The sequence below is a fragment of the Zea mays genome, chromosome 1 (assembly GCF_902167145.1).
Source record: "Zea mays cultivar B73 chromosome 1, Zm-B73-REFERENCE-NAM-5.0, whole genome shotgun sequence".
NCBI lineage: Eukaryota > Viridiplantae > Streptophyta > Magnoliopsida > Poales > Poaceae > Zea > Zea mays.
In genome coordinates, this window is record NC_050096.1 from 24,107,622 (window position 1) to 24,127,158 (window position 19,537).

General features: G+C 43.1%; 1 protein-coding gene and 2 pseudogenes across 1 annotated transcript; all 3 read left to right on the plus strand.

Annotated features, from left to right (window-relative positions):
* Positions 1 to 1,949: 1,949 nt before the first annotated feature.
* On the plus strand, positions 1,950 to 2,905 carry LOC118473496 (uncharacterized; annotated as a pseudogene).
* Positions 2,906 to 2,991: 86 nt separating this feature from the next.
* On the plus strand, positions 2,992 to 7,219 carry LOC103632450 (30S ribosomal protein S10, chloroplastic). The gene is made up of 3 exons (XM_008654259.2): positions 2,992 to 3,295; positions 3,480 to 3,536; positions 6,599 to 7,219. The coding sequence occupies exons 1-3, from the start codon at positions 3,110 to 3,112 to the stop codon at positions 6,908 to 6,910; spliced, it is 555 nt and encodes a 184-aa protein (XP_008652481.1). The 5' UTR covers positions 2,992 to 3,109; the 3' UTR covers positions 6,911 to 7,219.
* LOC103632438 (uncharacterized) lies at positions 3,543 to 6,592 on the plus strand (annotated as a pseudogene).
* Positions 7,220 to 19,537: the final 12,318 nt, after the last annotated feature.

A 19,537-nucleotide genomic window follows, 5' to 3' on the forward strand; every position in this document is an offset into this window, starting at 1 on the left:
CGTGGTCCCCTCCGGCGGATGCAACGGCGACTTGATAACTTATTATGTATTGCGCCGGATCGGTGCTGCCGTTGTACTTGGGATATGCCCCTGCTCGGAAGTTAGCTGGCCAAGGCGTCACTTGGAGGTGTGGCGCCAGGGGACTTCGCTCGTCGAGGTAGTTGACCCCTTGGAATGGCGCGCCGTGCTGGAAGGCGTAGTCATGCTGGGGGAAACGCGGGTTCTCCGGCTGCGCCCGGTGTTGCAGGGGTGGGCCATGCTGCAGGCCGAGGTGGCCTTAGCGCGTGTCTTCCGGTTGCGCGCGCTGCTGGAGGGGTGGCTCTTGCTGTAGACCGAGGTGGCCTTCGCGCTGCATCAGCGCGATCTCGCGCTCGAGGTCTTGGGCCTTCTGCTCCTCGTCGCGTATCATTTGCCGCACCTTGGCTAGTGCGGACACACGCTGGCGCTTGGCTTCGAGTATCTCTTTCTGCCTCTGGAGATTGCGGTTCTTGAGGCGCAGGGCGCACAACTGTAACTGTTCTTCTGTTGAGACGCCGAGGACCTCGCCGTCCTCGGTGAGATCCGCGCCCTCCAGTGGGGCGAAGCCTGGGGGCGGCTGCGATTGTCCTTCGGGCCCGCAGGTGCGGAAGGTGTCGTCTTCGCAGGTGTGGGAAATGTTGTCTTCGCAGGTGCGGGGAATGTTGTCTTCAGTGGGCTCTTGGTGGGTGGATTGGGTGAGGGCGAGGGCCTTGCCCTTTCTCGCGGCCAGCAGTGCTGCCTTCGCAGCCTCGTCAGCCTTCGGGTTAGCTCTCTTGGGTGCCATCGCGGGTGGTCTTGTCGTAGCACGAACGGTGGGCGCCAAATGTTGGAACTTGCTCTCAGTAGCAAGGAGGCCAACAAGGGTGAACGGTGGTGACAACAGGGTTACGTGCTCGGGGGCAAATGGCTCTGTTAATCTAGCCTCTCACGGGCACTGTGCGGGGGTATTTATAGGTATCTGAGTGCCCAGCGCCTTGTGTTAAGGACGCATGTGCCCTCGGACACCTAGTTTATCCCCAGAATATTCCCATAAAGCAGGGTTACAAGCTGTACTTACAAGAATGCCTTTACAAACTAGGCCCGTAACACAAAGGCGGCCACGCGAGGCCCGTTACAATGGGCCAGATCACACGTGGGCCTTAGAGCAGGACGAAGCCGTGCTGCGGGGAGACGTCACCGCAGGCCTTCGTCTGGTGCTGAATGAAGCGAAGGGTGTCCCTGCCCGTTTTGTCTTCGTCAAACCAGCGACTGCAGCGAAAGGCGACGAGCGAAGGGTGGCGTCTTTGCCTTCGCCCCAACACACCCCCCATCGATTTTTCCTCGGAATGGAATCATGAAAAATTCCAACGAAAACATTTATGGCCTGTTTCGATGACTATGTATTCACCTTTATCCATATTTATTAGAGTATATGTGTGCTGGACATGATGTTGTGATTCCCATTAACATTGATGGAAGAAAAAAAATCTAGTTACCTCACTATACGCAGACTGACGTTGTAGCTAATACTTATTAGGGTATCTTTAACCCCGTTGGGAATACCTGAATTCACCCCAAACGATTTTAAAGATGCTTTGTTGCCAGCCAATGAACCGAATGATCGTCAGCTCGGTTATGTTCGGTCTTTGTTACGCAAACACTTTGTGTGGAATGTATTTTCATTTAATGCTATATTGGTTGATTAGAACTGAGTCATCTTCTCTCTGCTACATAGCCAACAAATCTATTTGCTAACAATCTTCCTCAGAAAAAAATAGCAGGAAAGGAAAGAACTTTAAAAGTACCTGGCAAATATCTGAAACTTGGTATACTATTCATGTCACACTAATTTTATCAATCACAACCAATTCACCTTCTGTCTTCTATGTGAACAGGAAATCTCTACACCTAGCAATCTTCCTCAAAAGAGATAGGAAAATGCATCAAAATGCTTGGCGAATCTCTGAAACTGAGTCAACCACTTAACAGCAACTCAATAGCTATTCATATGCCCCGATTTTTGCAGCTTGCTCTAGGTGAATAAATTTGCTCAGGTGTCAGATGATCTGAACTTACTGTAGCATTATGCAGAAAACCAATCTCCGTTTTTGAAATATTGTATGTCGACTCTTAAGGAACTTGCAGCTCATATTGGTGAGGTGGTTGTTAATAAGTGCTTATCTGCTGCTGCTAAATCTGGCATGTTTGTCAGCTTGAGGACAAGCGCAAAACTCTGGCAGAGATCTGTAAGGTTACTGCTCTCACAGAAGTCACCAAATTCCCCTTTCTCAACCTCTCCTAAATCTGATCGGGACAAGACGAACGTTCATGGATTCAACCTTAATGAGGCATCACGTGCTATGAATTCTGATAGAACAGTCATCACAGCGAAACCAACTTTTGGTGATCGATTGTCGAACAAATCAAATACAGTTCCATCTCCCAGCACCAGCAGGCAGCTTAACCAGGGGGGGGGGGGGGGGGGGGGGGGGGGGGGGGGGGGGGGGCTGCTACTGCAACCGTTCCATCATATTCAAGGCTTCGTGGGCAGCAGTCGGGCTTAGATCTTGTAGCTGCTCTCAAGGGGATTGGGAAAAAGGAGTGCTGGGGATTGTGGTGATGGCCGGGATAAAGAAGGGAAGTGAATAGCTGGTGCTCTGTAGATGTATGTCTGTAGTAGAGTTAGTTTGGCCACCTCTATGGCTCATCATTCTGTATTTCTTTTGCCTCGTGCCAGGAGCTGTGAATGTAGCTTCTCCTATTTGAGCGCTGGTATGGACAGTCTATCCAGGCAAGAAGAAGGTAACTGATTGTTCCTTGAAACGATCAAGTTTATGCCAGCCAGATCGACACTTTTAGCTGAGGTCACAGTAATATCCAATTCCACGATCTTCCTTTCCGAACAAATCATTCATGATCTTCTTCGAAAGTAATGCTAGAGGAGACAGAACTCGCCCATGTTTGCCACCAGACACCTCGCTTTGAAAGTAACAAAGCTGGAGGGGCTCGAGCGCAAATGCCCCTGGAACCGGATAACACACCGCGATAGCGAAGCAGAGGTCTTCCAAAACCCAACGCGGCAAACGGCTTCCTCACCCCCCCTCCCCTCGCCATGGCCGTCCCCACCTCCACCTCCTCCCCGCTCCCCCTCCTCTTCCTCCATCGCTGCACCGCAAACTCTAGCCCCTCGGTTCTCTCCTTCCCGTCCTCCCTCCGCGGCGCGTCCCTCCGCTCCCGGGCCGCGGCCGCACCGCCCGCAGAGACCCTCTCTGACGACGGCATCCCCGACGCGCCACCGGTACGTGACTGAACTGATATTGCCGTGTCTTTTCGCACACGCAGAGTCCAAAACCTGCGAATTTCATGATGGCGTGTACCGCTTGGTTATGGGGGTTACAATTACATGGCGACATTGGTTCAGTTGGCACACTCGTTAGACCTTGTTCATTCGGTGACTAAAATTGTTAACCTCGCGCTTTCAGGAAGGGGCAGGAACGGGAATTCCGTTGCCATCGTCGATTGGGGATGATGGGGAGCAGGTACCTTCCATAGCAGTTAAAAATTTCCCAGATTATTATGTTACCGAATCTTTTGTTCTGATATTGTTGCTTCCTTGATCGAATGAACTGTGAAAAGTTATAACCATAAACCATACAACATGTTTCTCTTTTATTGCTGCATAGCAGTGCACATTTTACTTGTGATTGTTTAATCACAATAAATGGAGAGCACGATGTGCTCTGGGTATTTGTGTAAATGGCATTTAGAAATCGTTCAGGACGCAATGCAATGATGCTAGACAATATCAGTCAGCACATTCGTTTAAGCCGTTAATCTTAGTGTAAACTGTTCTTAACGTGAGTGTGACTTGGACTTCAAAAATGTATGTTTTTGTAGAAGTCCATATCACGTTAGACAGTTTAGCATCCTTAATGCTTAAGCCATGCATAGTTACCAGCACATGATTGAAGAGACTATGTGGGAAATTCATTTCGTTTGTCCTTTAAATCATTCCTATCAGACTAGAATGAGGATATCTGAGGGTCTATGGTGGTTTAGCTTTCCAGATTCTACTTAGCAGTTGAAAGCTTGCTGGATCAAACTTTCAAAGTTTTCTGCCTATTAATGCTCTGTTCCTCCTTGGAATTATTTGACGTACTTGAAAAATGGTGGACGGCGTGGGAGAGGGGGAGGGGCAGCATAGGGAGAGGGAGGGAGGGAGCAATAACTCTATTCTTGCTTAGACTGAAATAGTTATTTGCCCCTATATTTAATTATTTATAGTTCCTATAGGACTTGTATCCCAAGCATCATTCTTATAGATTTGTAATCTTGTTTCCTAACAAACCAATCTTCTTTCTTAAACAAACTCTATCATTATTTTCTAAACAAGCTATATTTTATTTATTCCAAGCTTATTGAAGATTACCTTTGAGTTTCCATCTATTCCGGATTCTCCAGTGCGGGAGGGATTCTAGGGGCAGTAGAGGCCGCGGCTCATCAGGGCCTGGTGTTGGGCCTCAGTTGGGCCACTAGGCCCGACATGGTGGCCCATATTTAGGCCTGTGAGGCTGTGACATACTGACTCATGACTGAAGCCTAGTATCATTTGGCCATCGAAAGAAAGCAAAAAAAAAAAAGACAGCAGTTGTCTCAAGCGCTCAGCAACCATGGACCATGAATTCCTTATTGTCTTTACCTCGCTGTAATTGCGCCCACTGTGGTAGTCAGTGTGTTCCCCTGAACAGTTAGCAATATCTAACTGTGTTGTTGTGTTTACAATTTGACAAGTTATGCAATTCCTCTTGCTTGTCTCCCTAGGAACCTCCATGGTACTGTCATTGAACTGTTGGAGTCGAGTTGAGATGCTTCCTTCATTCTAAAATATATAATGTCAATGTGTGTGCTCAGCCTTTTAAACTTGTATAAACTTATTTACTTTTCTCACATGGAAATGGTCAAATTGTAAACAGGACAAAGGTGTGTTTTGAAGATCCATGTCCAAAATGGCTATTAAGTAGTAAAATTAAATAGAGCTAACACTGTATAATCTGTCATTGAGGCTACTCCTTGTAGTTTTATGTTTACTTTGCTTCATGCTTCTGCAGTTCTGCTTGTTAAGCATGTCCATCGTAAATATTTGTCTGCAGTTGTTGTATGGAAGTGCTGAAAACGAAATTTTTACAAGGCCTTGTGCACAGTTGGGATCCTCCCATAGTGATTCTTATTTTCTTTAGATGTATCACAAGAGGAAATGGTGATAATAAACAGATACGGAGAGATACTTGTTGGTGTTTTGCATGAAGCTGGATCTAAGGGCCTTGTAGTGTTGTGTCACAGATTTAGATCATCAAAGGAAGGTAGAATTATGTTAAGTCTCGCTGATGCATTAACATCAGAAAATGTCAGCATATGTGTTTTGATTATTCTGGTAATGGAGAAAGCGAAGGTACTTTTGGATAAGGTTACTATAACGAAGTGGACGTTTTATGTGATGCGATCCTGCATTTCAAAAACACAAACGTGACACCCATGCTATTGCTGGCCACAGTAAAGGAGAAAATGTGGTTATCCTCTATACATCCATGTATCACGAATTCACGGTATATCTAAAGCTATTAACCTTTCTGGAAGGTTTAAGCTGGAACGTAGAATTGGAGATCATTCCGTAAATGATTACATGGAAAGGATTAATCAGCATGGTTTCATTGATGTGGAAGACAAAATAGGAGTATCATCTACCGTGTGACCAGACAAAGTCTGATGGATGGTCTTAAGACAGGCACTCTGCAATCTGCATGCATGTCTATTGACCAAACTGCAGGGTGCTGACAGTACATGGTGCTAATGACGATGTTGTGCCGTCAGAGGATGCTCTAGCGTTTGATAAGTATATAAGCAACCATGAATGGCATATTATCGAAAGAGCTGATCATAGATGTGCAACTCATCAGCTTGAATTAGCTGCAACCGTACTGAAAATTTATTAAACTGGATGAGGGTAGGCAGAAACAAACGCAGCCATGTGACATACCCTTTTTGCCCCAATATTTTTGATATATTAATTTTAGTGAAGAACTGTTTTATTGAACATTTATGTTTTTCATAATATTACAATATTTGGCCTGCATCACATCAGCTTGAATTAGCTGCAATTGTACTGAAATTTACTAAATCTGGATGATGGTAGGTGGAAACAAACATAGCCACGACATAGCCTATTTTGCTGGAGGACTGTTTTATTGAGCATGTTTATTTTCCAGAACATTACAATATCCCTCCTCTCCGCCCAACACACACGCAATATATATAGTGCAAAAGCATGCGCTTGCCTTCACAAATTGACCTTAATTGACTTGATAACATCAAGGTGTCTTGATTCCTAGCAACTACATGTTTGTCGTACAGGTAATTGAAGTGTTGTACAGGTAATTGAAGTGTTATAAGGTTTATTTTGCCTTTTGGAAACATATTTAAACATTATATGACCCTTACCCTAAATCAAACACATGCTTTTATTTCTTCACTGTTCAGTTTGCATGCAGAAGTTGCTATCTTTCAACGACTAATAACACTTTTTATGAATGTTATCTGTTCTCAGCTTGCACCCAAGCAGAAGATCAGAATCAAGCTGCGGTCCTACTGGGTGCCGTTGATAGAGGACTCGTGCAAGAAGATAATCGAAGCTGCCAAAACAACCAACGCAAAGACCATGGGTCCCGTTCCTCTGCCCACTAAGAGGAGAGTCTATTGTGTGCTTAACTCTCCTCACGTGCACAAGGACTCACGGTTCCATTTCGAGATCCGGACGCATCAGCGGCTGATTGATATCATGTATCCAACTGCCCAAACAATTGATTCGTTGATGCAACTCCAGCTCCCTGCCGGTGTGGATGTTGAGGTTAAGCTATGATTCTGTTGGAGCTGAACTTTCCGAAGTTTGATGTAATGAGGTATTCATTTTCTGCAGCTTTTCTCTGGGACTGAAAGAAATGTAGTGCCTGTACTAGGAAAGAAGATGTTCAGAATTGAATGTACTTGATTTGAAGTATATCAGATGATATGGTTCATGCTAGCTGTATACTTGTATTACTGTATTGGTGGCACTAAAATTTCTTCTAGCAAGTCTGAAGCAGACGAAGGATTGGCCAAATTTGTAAGCTTCTGAAGGATCGTTTGAGTCGTCTGGATAAGCAAAATACTCTTTCTTGCTGGTTGCACTGATTCTGCTCAACAGACTGACGGTGCTTTGTAACTTGTAAAGGGGATTTCTTTCTATTTTTCTTTGATAGTTTGGAAACTTAAATCCGCTCCGGGAATTCATGATTCTCGGAGAGGATTTAAATTTCCAAACTATTCCTTAGGGCTTGTTTAGTAGCAAAGATACTGGAGAGGATTAGAGGGGCTAAAATCCTACGAGAATGGTAGTTTCTTTCTTTCTCTTTTCAAAAAAAAGTACACTTTCAGTTGGCTAGGTGTGCTGTTCTATTTTTAATAGATCAAGTGATATTCGTTTTTTCTGAAGAAAAGGAAGGCATAAAGTTGGTCTTTAGCAGCCCCCCGACTCCTGCCTCAATAGTCCTCGTTTCTACATCCTCCGCGAGTAATAAAATCCACAAAGTAAGCTTGGGGTTCTGAATGGCCCATAGCCCATATGATTTCAGTGCTTTGGCCATCCTTTTCTTAATCTATATCGTCTGCTTGGTCACTAGAGGAAACATATGCTAAAAGTACATCCCAATATCTGATTAGGGCACTGAAATTGCATATGCTAGTCTTCAAGAGTACAGTACGCTACATTCACACCCAAGAGTGCGCAACACCACACGTCCGCACCCTCCTATCAGTATTAGCTATCACACTTCTACGATCAAAAGCACCTGCGTGTGTGAGCCATGCATGGTTTCTTGTTGGAAACAAAAAGGTCAGTGACAGACAGGGCAACTTGAGCAAGCTACTCTTCAAATGGAAACACCAAGCAAAATCGGCAACGTACTGAAAGAAATGTAGAGCCTGTAATAGGAAAGAAGATATGAATTGTCTTTGCATCTCAAGAGTACAGTATATTTGAAAGAGATGGTCTACATTGGTTGCACTCATAAACTAGCACTACTAATTTCCCTAAGGAAGTAGAATAGTATGGTCGATTAAGAGGACTGAATCAGTCAACAAATTGGGCAGCATCCGATATACTGGCTGTCTAGTTTATTCGTCTAGATATAAGCAAACACTTTATTCCCGCTGGCTGCACTTATTCTGGGATTCAAAAGACTGACGAAGCTTTCTAATTCGTAATGCGGACTTCTTTCTTTTCTCCCAGACTGTCTTTTCGACTGAGCCCAACTGCCCATATCAATCTTATTGCTGAGTCAATTTTGTAGATAACTACTAAAATCAGCAAGTATTTGTCCTTAAATGAACTTAGTTATCGACTAAGAAATACAAGATACATGAAGACAAACGCAAAAAAAAAAAAAATCAGTATGATAAGCTATTTCGTTGGGCAGAAACATAAATTTCAAATCTCTTACGAGACCCATGGGTATCGAGAGGAAAATAAGCTAATTTACTACTCAATTCCCTTAATCTTGGAGGTGATTTAAGTTTCTACACTAGCTCATAAAGATTATATTTTTTTTGATAAGGTAAAATTTATAGTATCAAGATAATCATGAGTCACAATTCTTTTAACAACTAAAACCCGACTTCTATATCGCGGTAGATGCACAGTCTAAAAAGAAGACTAACAACCCAAACACTCTAGTAGTAATCAATCCTAAAACTAGATCGTCACCTACCTGGGTAAAAACTCCCTCACTATTTGCTGCAAACGTTGGCATGTAGCTAAAACCAACTCCTTAGACATTATATACAAAAATCAGTATTGCTCTAGCTTGTGAACTTTTTGAAACTGTTGCAAAAAGAAATTAAGCTAGCTCTCTTTGCAGCGAACAACAATCTATCCAAAATTTTCATTTCAAGTAACCGGTTGTGCTTCTTTTTTTACGGATCAAGTGCTAGTCGTTTTCTTGAGGGGAAGGTAGATATGAAGTTGGTCCTTCGCAGCCCTCAGTAAGCAGCCCCAACCACTGACCTGCCACAATCCATGATAGTGCCAAATAGCCCTTCTTTATTCCGGTTCGAATACGATCCAATACATTGCGGAGACTCGCGACTAGTGTTGGCCGGCGATTAAATCCACAGGCTCTGTTTGGGGATGACCCATAGTTAATTTTGATTTAACAATAATATTCTTCTCGTGGTAGATGATGATGTCTATAGATATCAAAACCTATATGGTGACTCATAGGAATGAAAACGGTTTCGGATTTTTTTTCTGAATTTTGGAAATTGTTTTTGATTTTTTTATCGGATTCATGAGTAACGGTAATTTTCGGAAACAGGATCGGTTATCGAAATTTTATATCGAAATAGGTATCGAAATTGATATGACATTTTACCGATCGTTTCTTCGGTTACTGAAATTAGTCAGAATTTACCGAACTTAGGCATCAGAATTTTTCAGAATTAAAAATAGTTTTAGAATTCCAGAAACTGTTTTTGGTTTTTTCGGTCGGATTCACGTAATTATTGGAAACAGAATCAGTAATCGGAATATTGTGCACTTATGATCTTTGTAAATTTGTCAACTTTGTAAAATGTGAGTATGTGAACTTGTGATCTTTGTGAACTTGTTATATTATGATCTGTGAACTTATTATATTGTGAACTTGTTGTATTTATAAACTTGTCAATTTGTGAAATGTAAGTATGTGAACTTGGTATATTATGAATTTGTTATATTGTGAACTTGTGATCTTTGTGAACTTATGAATTGTGAACTTGTTTTATTTTTAACTTGTGATAATTGTGACCTTATTATATTGTGAACTCATTATATTAAGATATTTTCATATTGGTACGTTTGACGATCATATTTTAAATTTCGATCGTTACCGGTGTATTTTCTGTACTGAACTTTTGTTTCTGATGTTTCCGAAATAGCAATTTCATTTCTGTTTTCGGAAACGATTTCGTTTCCAATAAAAATATGAAAACGGAAATGGTTTTAGCGTCTAATGACTGTTTCCATCCCTAGTGACTCATGAATATCAAAATATAGTAGCTTAGTAGTATACTAGTATCTCAGATGTGCTCATTATGAGACAACATGTGTATTTATTCAGAGGAGTCGATATGTGTGCTATATATACATATGAGTGTTTGTGTCTTCAATATATAATAATAATACTGTCTAATAAGCCTAAAGAATATACATTTTAGTTAATATACAATATAACAAAACATAAGTATGGATTTAATAAAACCTAAAATTTCACTAAATATGTTCTAATATGATAAGCAAACAAGTTTAGCTAAATCATAATATTTTATTCTAAACATGCATTGTGTGATAACCGAATTTTTGTTGTAACAACTATCTCCCACTACCATCTAGTCTACATTGGAGAAGCATTGAGGGTTGAGCTATCTTGAGTCACCAAGGCTCAAGATCCACTAGGAGTACCCATTCTCCACTATGAATTGGCATGTTTAAAATAAAGCACAAAGCTAAGAGCCTTACAACAATCAACTCCTCTAGGAAAGCCACATGGTTCTCCATCAAACCATCTAGGAGCCAAAAAAACTCCTAGATTTACAAGTCTTCAATCTTCACTTGGTCAAACTTCAAACCAAGAGCATAAAGACCTACACCAAGACACTCACAAACACTCCTCTTGACTTGAACTGTCCTTAAACCCTTCTCTAAGTCTTGCAATATGTGTGTAAATATCTTGGACAGGAGAGCAATGCAAATAAGTTACATGACAACGAAAAGAATCAATCAAGCCTAAAAGGGATGAATAGACATGCTTAAAAATTGATGCAATGGTTAGTAACAGATACAACACAACCTCAGCGTGGCAGTCCCAGACAATACTATGGTGGTGCCATGCATCAGAGCAACTCATGAATATAGTTCAAAAATTATCCAAGGAAAAGTAGATCGAGTAAAATATTGATGTTCCTAGATAGTGTAGAGCCTATTTCAGCACCTAAACGAGGTAGAAAGCTAAGGCACAAGTACATCGAGAGCAAATCCTAAATACACCAAGAAACAAGTAGAGCACAATAGCAAGAACACAAGAGACAAGTGATTATTCCATGTTTTAGCTCGCTAGTAATGCTCATTTACCTCCATGTTGTTGAGAAAGCCACCAACTCTTGGGTTTCAGTAAAACCTATTTTGTTCTCAATTCAAGAGAACAAGTCTCTTGATTAAGAGTTCTTAGTAGATGTTGGGTGAGTTACAAACTTCCCAGAGTACCCACAAGACTTAGATGCTTTGCTGGGCAATGTCTAGCCAGCTAGGAGTTCTTACTCCAAGAGTAATGAATCTAGTCCACTAGATTGAATGTGAACCAAGCGCTCTAGGAGTTTGATCTCGGTTTGGACAACTCTCTAATGGAGTTTTAAAAGTGAATCTCTCTTGGGATCTCAAGGGAAACAAAGGGACAATTTGGAGGCCTCCATGGAGAGTGGAGAGCTTGTTTGGTTGCTAGTGAGGAGTACTACTGAAAGGGAAATAGGTTCAAGCCTTTTCCTAAATGATTTTGGTGGTTGAATTGCCCAACACAAATAATTGGACTAACTAGTTTGCTCTAGATTACATGTTCTACAGGTGCCAAAGGTTCAACACAAACCAATAAAAAGTTAAAGTTAGGGTTCAAAAAGAAAGGAGCAAAACCAACCGAAGGCTGCCCTAGTCTGGCGCACCGGACTATCCGGTGTGCCACCGGACAGTGTCCGGTGCACCAGGGAGATCAACTCTGAACTGCTCAGCTTCGGGGTTTTGGAAAGCCACTCCGCTATAATTCACCGGACTGTCCGGTGTAGCACCGGACTGTCCGGTGTGCCATGCGGAGCAACGATACTGCGCCAACGGTCGTCTGCAAAAGTGAACAGTGAACGTGAACAGTGCGCGAACAGCGCGCGCAGAGTCAGAGCAGCGCCAGAAAGCGCACCGGACATTGAAGAGTGACTGTCCGGTGCCCCAATCTGTCAGAGCTCCAACGGTCGAAACCGTCAGAACCCTAACGGTTGGGTGACGTGGCTGGAGCACCAGACTGTCCGGTGCGCCCATCGACAGACAGCCTCCCCAACGGCCATTTTGGTGGTTGGGGCTATAAATACCCCCCAACCACCACACTTTAAGACATCCAAGTTTTCAGACTTCACATTCAATACAAGAGTTAGTGCAATCAATACAAGACACAAATTCATTAGAATCAAAGCCTCTCCAAGTCCCATTTCCACTCCAAGCAAATAGTGACTAGAGAGAGAGTTTTTGCTCGTGTTCTTTGAGCTCTTGTTCTTGGATCGCTTTTCTTCTTCCCCATTTCTTGTTCTCAACACCTTTGTAATCAAAGCAAGAGACACCAAGTTGTGGTGGTCCTTGTGGGGTCTAAGTGACCCAATTGATTGAGGAGAAAAGCTCACTCGGTCTAGGTGACCGATTGAGAGAGGGAAAGGGTTGAAAGAGACCCGGTCTTTGTGACCACCTCAACGGGGAGTAGGTTTGCAAGAACCGAACCTCGGTAAAACAAATCATCGTGTCATCCGCTCTATTTTCTTTGGTTGATTTGTTTTCGCCCTCTCTTTCGGACTCGACTTAATTTCTAACGCTAACCTGGCTTGTAGTTGTGCTTAAAGTTTATAAATCTTAGATTTTCCTATTCACCCCCCTCTAGGTGACTTTCAATTGGTATCAGAGCCCGATGCTTCATTAGAGTCTGACCACTCGAAGTGATGTCGGGAGATCACACCAAGAGGGAGATCGGGACCGGCGGCGACAAGTCCGCATGCTCGGGGAGAACCCACTCAAGGGAGTCCGGTCACAAGCACAAGGAGAAATCCTCTTCCTCCATCAAGTCACAACGGAGAGGTGACAAGAAGAAGAAGATGAAGAAAGTGTCTACTACGAGACCGACTCTTCGTCACCCTCCACCTCCGGATCCGAATCGGCGTCCGTCACTTCTAAGCGCCATGAGCGCAAGAAGTATAGTAAGATGCCTCTCCACTATCCTCGCATTTCCAAACGCACTCCATTACTTTCCGTCCCATTAGGCAAACCACCAGTTTTTGACGGTGAAGATTATTCTATGTGGAGTGATAAAATGAGGCATCACTTAACCTCCTCCACAAAAGCATATGGGATATTGTTGAGTATGGAGCGCTGGTACCGAAGGAAGGGGACAAGGACTATGATTCGGAGGAGGTCGACCAAATTTGGCACTTCAATTCCCAAGCCACTACTATACTCCTCGCCTCTCTAAGTCGAGAGGAGTATAATAAGGTGCAAGGGTTGAAGAGTGCCAAAGAGACTTGGGACGTGCTCAAAACTGCGCACGAAGGAGATGAGGTGACCAAGATCACCAAGTGGGAAACGATCGAGGGGGAGCTCGGTCGATTCATGCTCAACCAAGGGGAAGAGCCACAAGCCATGTACAACCGGCTCAAGACCTTGGTGAATCAAGTGCGCAACCTCGGGAGCACAAAATGTGATGACCATGAAATGGTCAAGGTTATTCTAAGATCACTCGTTTTTCTTAATCCTACACAAGTTCAATTAATTCGTGGTGATCCTAGATACAAGCTAATGTCTACCGAGGAGGTTATAGGAAAGTTTGTGAGCTTTGAATTGATGATCAAAGGCTTCAAACAAATCATCGAGCGAGGCACCACCTCCACACCCGAGGTGCAACCCGTTGCATTCAAAGCGACAGAGGAGAAGAAAGAAGAGTCCACATCAAGTAGGCTCCCTATCGGCGCCTCCAAGCTCGACAACGAGGAAATGGCGCTCATCATCAAGAGCTTCCGCCAAATCCTCAAGCAAAGGAGGGGGAAGGATTACAAGCCCCGCTCCAAGAAAGTTTGCTACAAGTGTGGTAAGCCCGGTCATTTTATTGCTAAATGTCCATTATCAAGTGATAGTGACAGGGGCGACGACAAGAGGGGAAAGAAGGAGAAAAAGAGGTACTACAAGAAGAAAGACGGCGATGTCCATGTTTGACGAGGATGCCACCAACATCGCCGTCAACAAGGGTCTTCTCTTCCCCAACGTCGGCCACAAGTGCCTCATGGCAAAGGACGACAAAAAGAAGAAGGTAAAATCTAGAGCTTCCACTAAATATGCAACATCTAGTGATGAGGCTAGCTCTAGTGATGATGAGGATGATTTGCTCACACTTTTTGCCAACCTTAATGTTGGGGACTTGTTCTCAAATGCTAGGAGTTAAGAACAAGGCAACATAGAAAATGTTAATCGCTAACGTCCTTCGTCCTTCGAAGCATTATTTCCCTTAGGATATAATGATCTTCGGACGAAGGTAATGAAGAGCGTACCTTCATAAATTTATTATACAGTGACGAAGGATAAAATGTAGAGAATATAAAAGATAACATAAATAATTATATATTACTATCAGACATAGACATAAATATCTTTGAGTTACAAATGTACCTCCAACTGGAAGGAGATGACAGTACAAGCGTGACGCAGAAAGCGAATGCCAAGTCAGCGTGAACAGTACGGGGGTACTGTTCTCCTATTTATAGGCACGGGACACAACCCATACAAAATTACATTCATGCCCTTTACACTTGATAATAATTCTATAGTAATCTGTCGAGGTTTAAACAACCTTTTCATCTTTAAGTCGGTTTCACTTTTTGCTACCGCGCCGAAGCTTTCCTGCTCACACCTTCGGCTCTGTATCAACCTTCGTATTACTCTGGTCTACTGTGATGCTGACTTGAATCCGAAGATACATGTTCACACATTATACTCCCGAAATACTGTTAAATCCTGTTTTTGAGGACCTTCGGATGCCGAAGGTCCCCAACAGTAGCCCCTCGCAATATTAATTTGTTTAAAATAATAAATTTAGATTGCGACATGGATGAAGGCTTTACGCCGAAGGTCCGAAAAAACACCTTCCCTTTGCTAGAATAGCAACATTCACTGACAAGCGGGGTCTTTCAATTTTCAACGCACTTGGCGTATAAATACGGCCATACCGCAAACTCATTTGATACGCTCTCTGGCCAACTGCTCCCGCTCACTCAATTTTTAGCTCTTGTGCACTAAGATTTGCTGAGCTTTTAGTTTTAAAGCTTCGGCTTTGAAAATAGTTTTTTAGCATCTCCGAAGATGTCCGAAGATAAGAAGACTGCTGCTGAGACGAAGCTGAGCCTCGACGAAGAGAAAAATTTGGGGTTTCTTATAGCGATGTCAAAGACCAACACAGAAAAAATCACCAAGGAGATTCTGGAAGGTTTGTCTGAGGATACTGGTGACAGTGACAGCTATGATGTGGACAGTGGTGGTGAAGACTCCGAAGATCGTCCCTGGCGACCAAGCCATTCAGTTTATGGTAAATCAACTATCAAAGAAAATCATCTTGTCAATATGAGAGGAAGGTATTTCCGGGATTTGTCCATTGTGAGGGCGGACGAAGGGGAAAAAACTTGCCCACATCCCGAAGAGAATGAAGTCGTAGTGTACCGAAGCTTTTTGAAAGCTGGACTGCGATTTCCCTTGAGCAGCTTCGTTGTGGAGGTGCTGAAAATATTCGAAATCTATCTCCATCAACTTACCCCCGAGGCAATTATAAAGCTGAATATCTTCGTGTGGGCCGTGAGAAGCCAAGGTCTGAAGCCTGATGCAAAAAGCTTCTGTAATATACACGAATTATCATACGAGACAAAACCTTAGGGTAAGGAACAGTATCACAATAATTTTGGCTGCTACAGTTTCGTTTCTCGGTCCGGGTCAAGCTGCCCCGTGCCAACCTTTCGGAAGAGATGGCCCGGCGACTGGATGACAGAATGGTTTTATGTGAAGAATGATCTGACAATACGAGAAGATATCAAAGGTATAATTATGCGCCCTATTTGGCAAAGCTTCGGCCTTCGGAGGCCGAAGGTTGAAATGAATGAAGCTGCCGAAGAATGCCAGAGGGCCTTCGGCGCAGTCTGCTCTTTTATTGGAACGAGAGACTTAGTACAAGAGCATATTGCCTTCAGGGTATGGCCGCTCGCGGAGAAATGGGAAATGCCACAAGAAACCGTAAAAGAGGCCGACGAAGGTGGACTTATCAGGTTGAAGTACACTTTTAAATTTGGAGATAAATTCGTTGAGCCAGATGATGACTGGTTAAAAAGCATTGAAAATTTAAGTGAAGAACTGCTTGGGGCTTATTCGAAGGCCGAAGACACTGCAATGTCAGCAGCCTTCGGAGGCCGAAAAAAGAAGAGGCTGAATCGGGTATTTGATGCAATCGGGTTTGTCTACCCTGACTATTGCTATCCGATTCGAAGGCAGAAGAGAAAAAACACAACCTCTGCAAAAGAAGAAGCTGCAACTGCTCCTAGCGAGCCAGAACCGAAAAGAAAGAAGATAAAGGTCCTCACACATCGGCCGCGCTATATTGAACCAGCTTCGGTGCCTGAGTTTACCGGAGAAACTTCTTCGGCCACCGAAACGGCCGAAGCTGAAAAACCAACCGAGCCAACCTTGCTGCCAGAAGTCGCAGAAACGGCCGAAGTGCCAACAAAGATAGAATTGGAACAATCAAAGATTTTGTTATCAGAAACGAAAGAGAAGGCCGAAGCGCCGTCCACAGAAAAAATGGAAGAGGTAAAAGAAGCAACTGAGGGATCCAAAGCATCAGAAGTTTTGAGTCCTGCAGCAAACATTGAGACAGTAAAAAATCAAAAAGTGCCAGCAGTGACTCCGAAAAAAAAGAGAATGGCTAATGTGCTAGATGTACTGGAAATGATCAAATCTTCAAGCACACCTCCGAAGAAGGCTGCTGTCATTCCTGAAACAACAACTGAAATTTCTGGTTCTAAAGCTCCAGAGCAAGAGACTGAAGCCGAAGCTGGGCCCTCAGAGCCCGCAAAGATAAAATCCTTGGAAAGTGAGGCAGAAAAAATAACAAAGCCAACTTTTGTTGAAGAAACCGGTGTCATTGCCCCCGAAGCATCCCCCAAAGTTCGTGATTATATTGTTCGTCATGCTTCGGGGAAAAAACTATCAGAAAAAGAAGAGCAAGAGGCCCAGCACTACGCCCAAAAACTGAAATATCCAAAGGGGGCGTTAATATTCAATGGCAGTGGAGAAGAAGACTTCTTGTATTGTCTCCCCGACAGCAAGGAGATTTCTGTCTGTCGGGAGATGAGTAAGAGCTTCGGATTCCCAACTTTAGAAGATGGGCTCTCGGTGCTGTCGAAGAACGATCTAGCCGACAGCCTGGCTTACAATAGCTTAAAGGTGCGACAAATGAAATCCTTGTATTTTTTGTCGAGTCCAAAATTTCTCGTTTGTTTAAACCTATTGACGCACACATATTTCTCTTTGCAGGGCCTGATACTTAGCAATGCCCTCAGGGCACAGAAAGATGCTGAAGACGAAGGGTGCTCTATAGCCCTGAGCAACCTTCGTTCCGAAGTTATTGAACTGAGGAACGAAGGTCTCGAAAAAGATAAAATATTACACTCATTGATAAATAAAATAAAGGAAGACGAAGCTGCTTTTAAAGGTCAAGCTAAAGCTCAAAAGCGCGAAATTGAAGATCTTCGGAAACAACTGGCCAGAGCCAAGGAAGAACGCATACTTGAAGAAACAAAGCGAGAACTCAGCGACCAATGGGCAGATCACCTAGAAATAACTGTTGAAGAGCTTCGTTCGTCCAGAAAGAGATGCTATAACAAATCTATAGAGTGTGTTAAGAAGTTAAAAGCTAGCTTCGCCAGGGTCGGCGCCTTCTCAAGCGAAGAAAACTTTACGAGAGGCAATCCCGAAGGTCCCATTGAATGGATCGACCACGAAGCTGAGGCCTTCGAAGAAATTTTAAATAGCCGTGGAGATATATGTGCCTTCTCTGGTGCCAGAGGAATTGCCACCATCTTAGAGAAGAAGGGCTGCGAACATGTAAAAATTTTAGCACAATCCGAAGCTGCTTTGTCCTTTGAAGATGCAAGAGATCCTTCGGCCGAAGCTAGTATAATTGGTGGAAATTTTTTTACCGATATCTGGGATAATGGTGGCCGAGAAATGGCCGGAGAAATTATTCGAAGAAGTGAAAAGGGCATTCACGATGCTAGAGAAGTAGCTGAGGCTGCTGAAAAGAGCGCAGAGGCCGAAGGTCAATTAGGTATTAACTAATAGTTTTTATTGTGTTGTAATCTTAGGCTTTAAGATTTGTTTGCGATTTGTAATAGCAATGTAGCCGTATCCTGTCTTACTTCAGATCCTGCTAAAGCGTCTTCGGGCCCTCAGCCGAAAGGAGACGACGAAATTAAAAAGATGGCTGAAGATATTATGGACGAAGTCGTCAATCGGCTCCTGAACGAGGCTGCAGAAGTCGTTTTCAGAGAAGATTAAGTATTTTTGTAAAAACTTCTGAAATGTAATATACTGTAACATTTTGTAACCCCAAATGTAATATACCTATTTTTGTTAGTCAATTCTTTACGATGCATGAAACTTTACACGTACCGCTTTTGAGTCTTTGACGAAAAAACACCTTCCCTTCTTTTCATGCTTCGTGAAGAAGAATTTTTCTTTGTCACAACAATATCCAATGTTCTGATGAATAATATCCAGGCTTCGTGAAGATATTTTCCGAAGCTACACTTCCGAAGATCAATGATGTATCTTTTTGTGACTATGATTTCTCCCTTTTTTTTCAAAGCGTTCTTCTGTAGATTGATAATGTGTCCACCTCTTGTACCATATGCAAAATGATGTATGATGCTTATGCTATGCGAAATGATGCGATGATGTTATGTTATGTGAGATGATGTTTATTCCGAAGATACATACGCATTCCTGCAATAAAACACAATCTTTTATAAGCCTCCCTTAGGAGCTTCTTCGCCTTTTACTTCAGCGGAATCAGCGTTTATTTTTCGCTGTAAGCCTCCCTTAGGAGCTTCTTCGCCTTTTACTTTCAGCGGTATTCGCGTTGACTTTTCGCGCTTCGCCTTTTACTTAGGCGGTATCAGCGTTGACTTTTCGCTGTATGCTCTGCATTCCCTTTGGAACGACTTTGGAGCAGAAAACTTACACTGCGCTCCCTTTGGAACGACTTTTTTGTGACTTCGGCAAACTTACTCTGCGTTCCTTAGAACGACTTTTTGTTGCTTCGAAGAATTTTCGATAGTTCGAAGGTCTTCTTTGTTATCACAAGTCTTTGAACTTCAATCAATTTAAGCCTGTGAAGAAAATATATTTTCCTTGTAGGAATCAACGAAACTAATTACATGAAACCTAAACAATGTCCTTTATTACAGAAAATAAAACTGAATGAAAAAGATTGCTATTAAGGTAGGATATTTGTCAATAGATGTGCTATTGACTGTACGAGCTTCAGACTGCTCTCTGAAGTCCCTCTGGTGTGGAGCATACTGGCTCCCTTCTGGCTGCTGGCCTTGTTGCAACGGAGGTGGAGGCGGAGGCTATTGCCAGGAA

Bases quoted from the DNA above. Each gene is read 5' to 3' on its own strand.
- LOC103632450 (XM_008654259.2), top strand. From the start codon at position 3,110: ATGGCCGTCCCCACCTCCACCTCCTCCCCGCTCCCCCTCCTCTTCCTC. The intron at 3,296-3,479 runs GTACGTGACTGA...TCGCGCTTTCAG, and splicing joins GCATCCCCGACGCGCCACCG to GAAGGGGCAGGAACGGGAAT. The intron at 3,537-6,598 runs GTACCTTCCATA...ATCTGTTCTCAG, and splicing joins TTGGGGATGATGGGGAGCAG to CTTGCACCCAAGCAGAAGAT.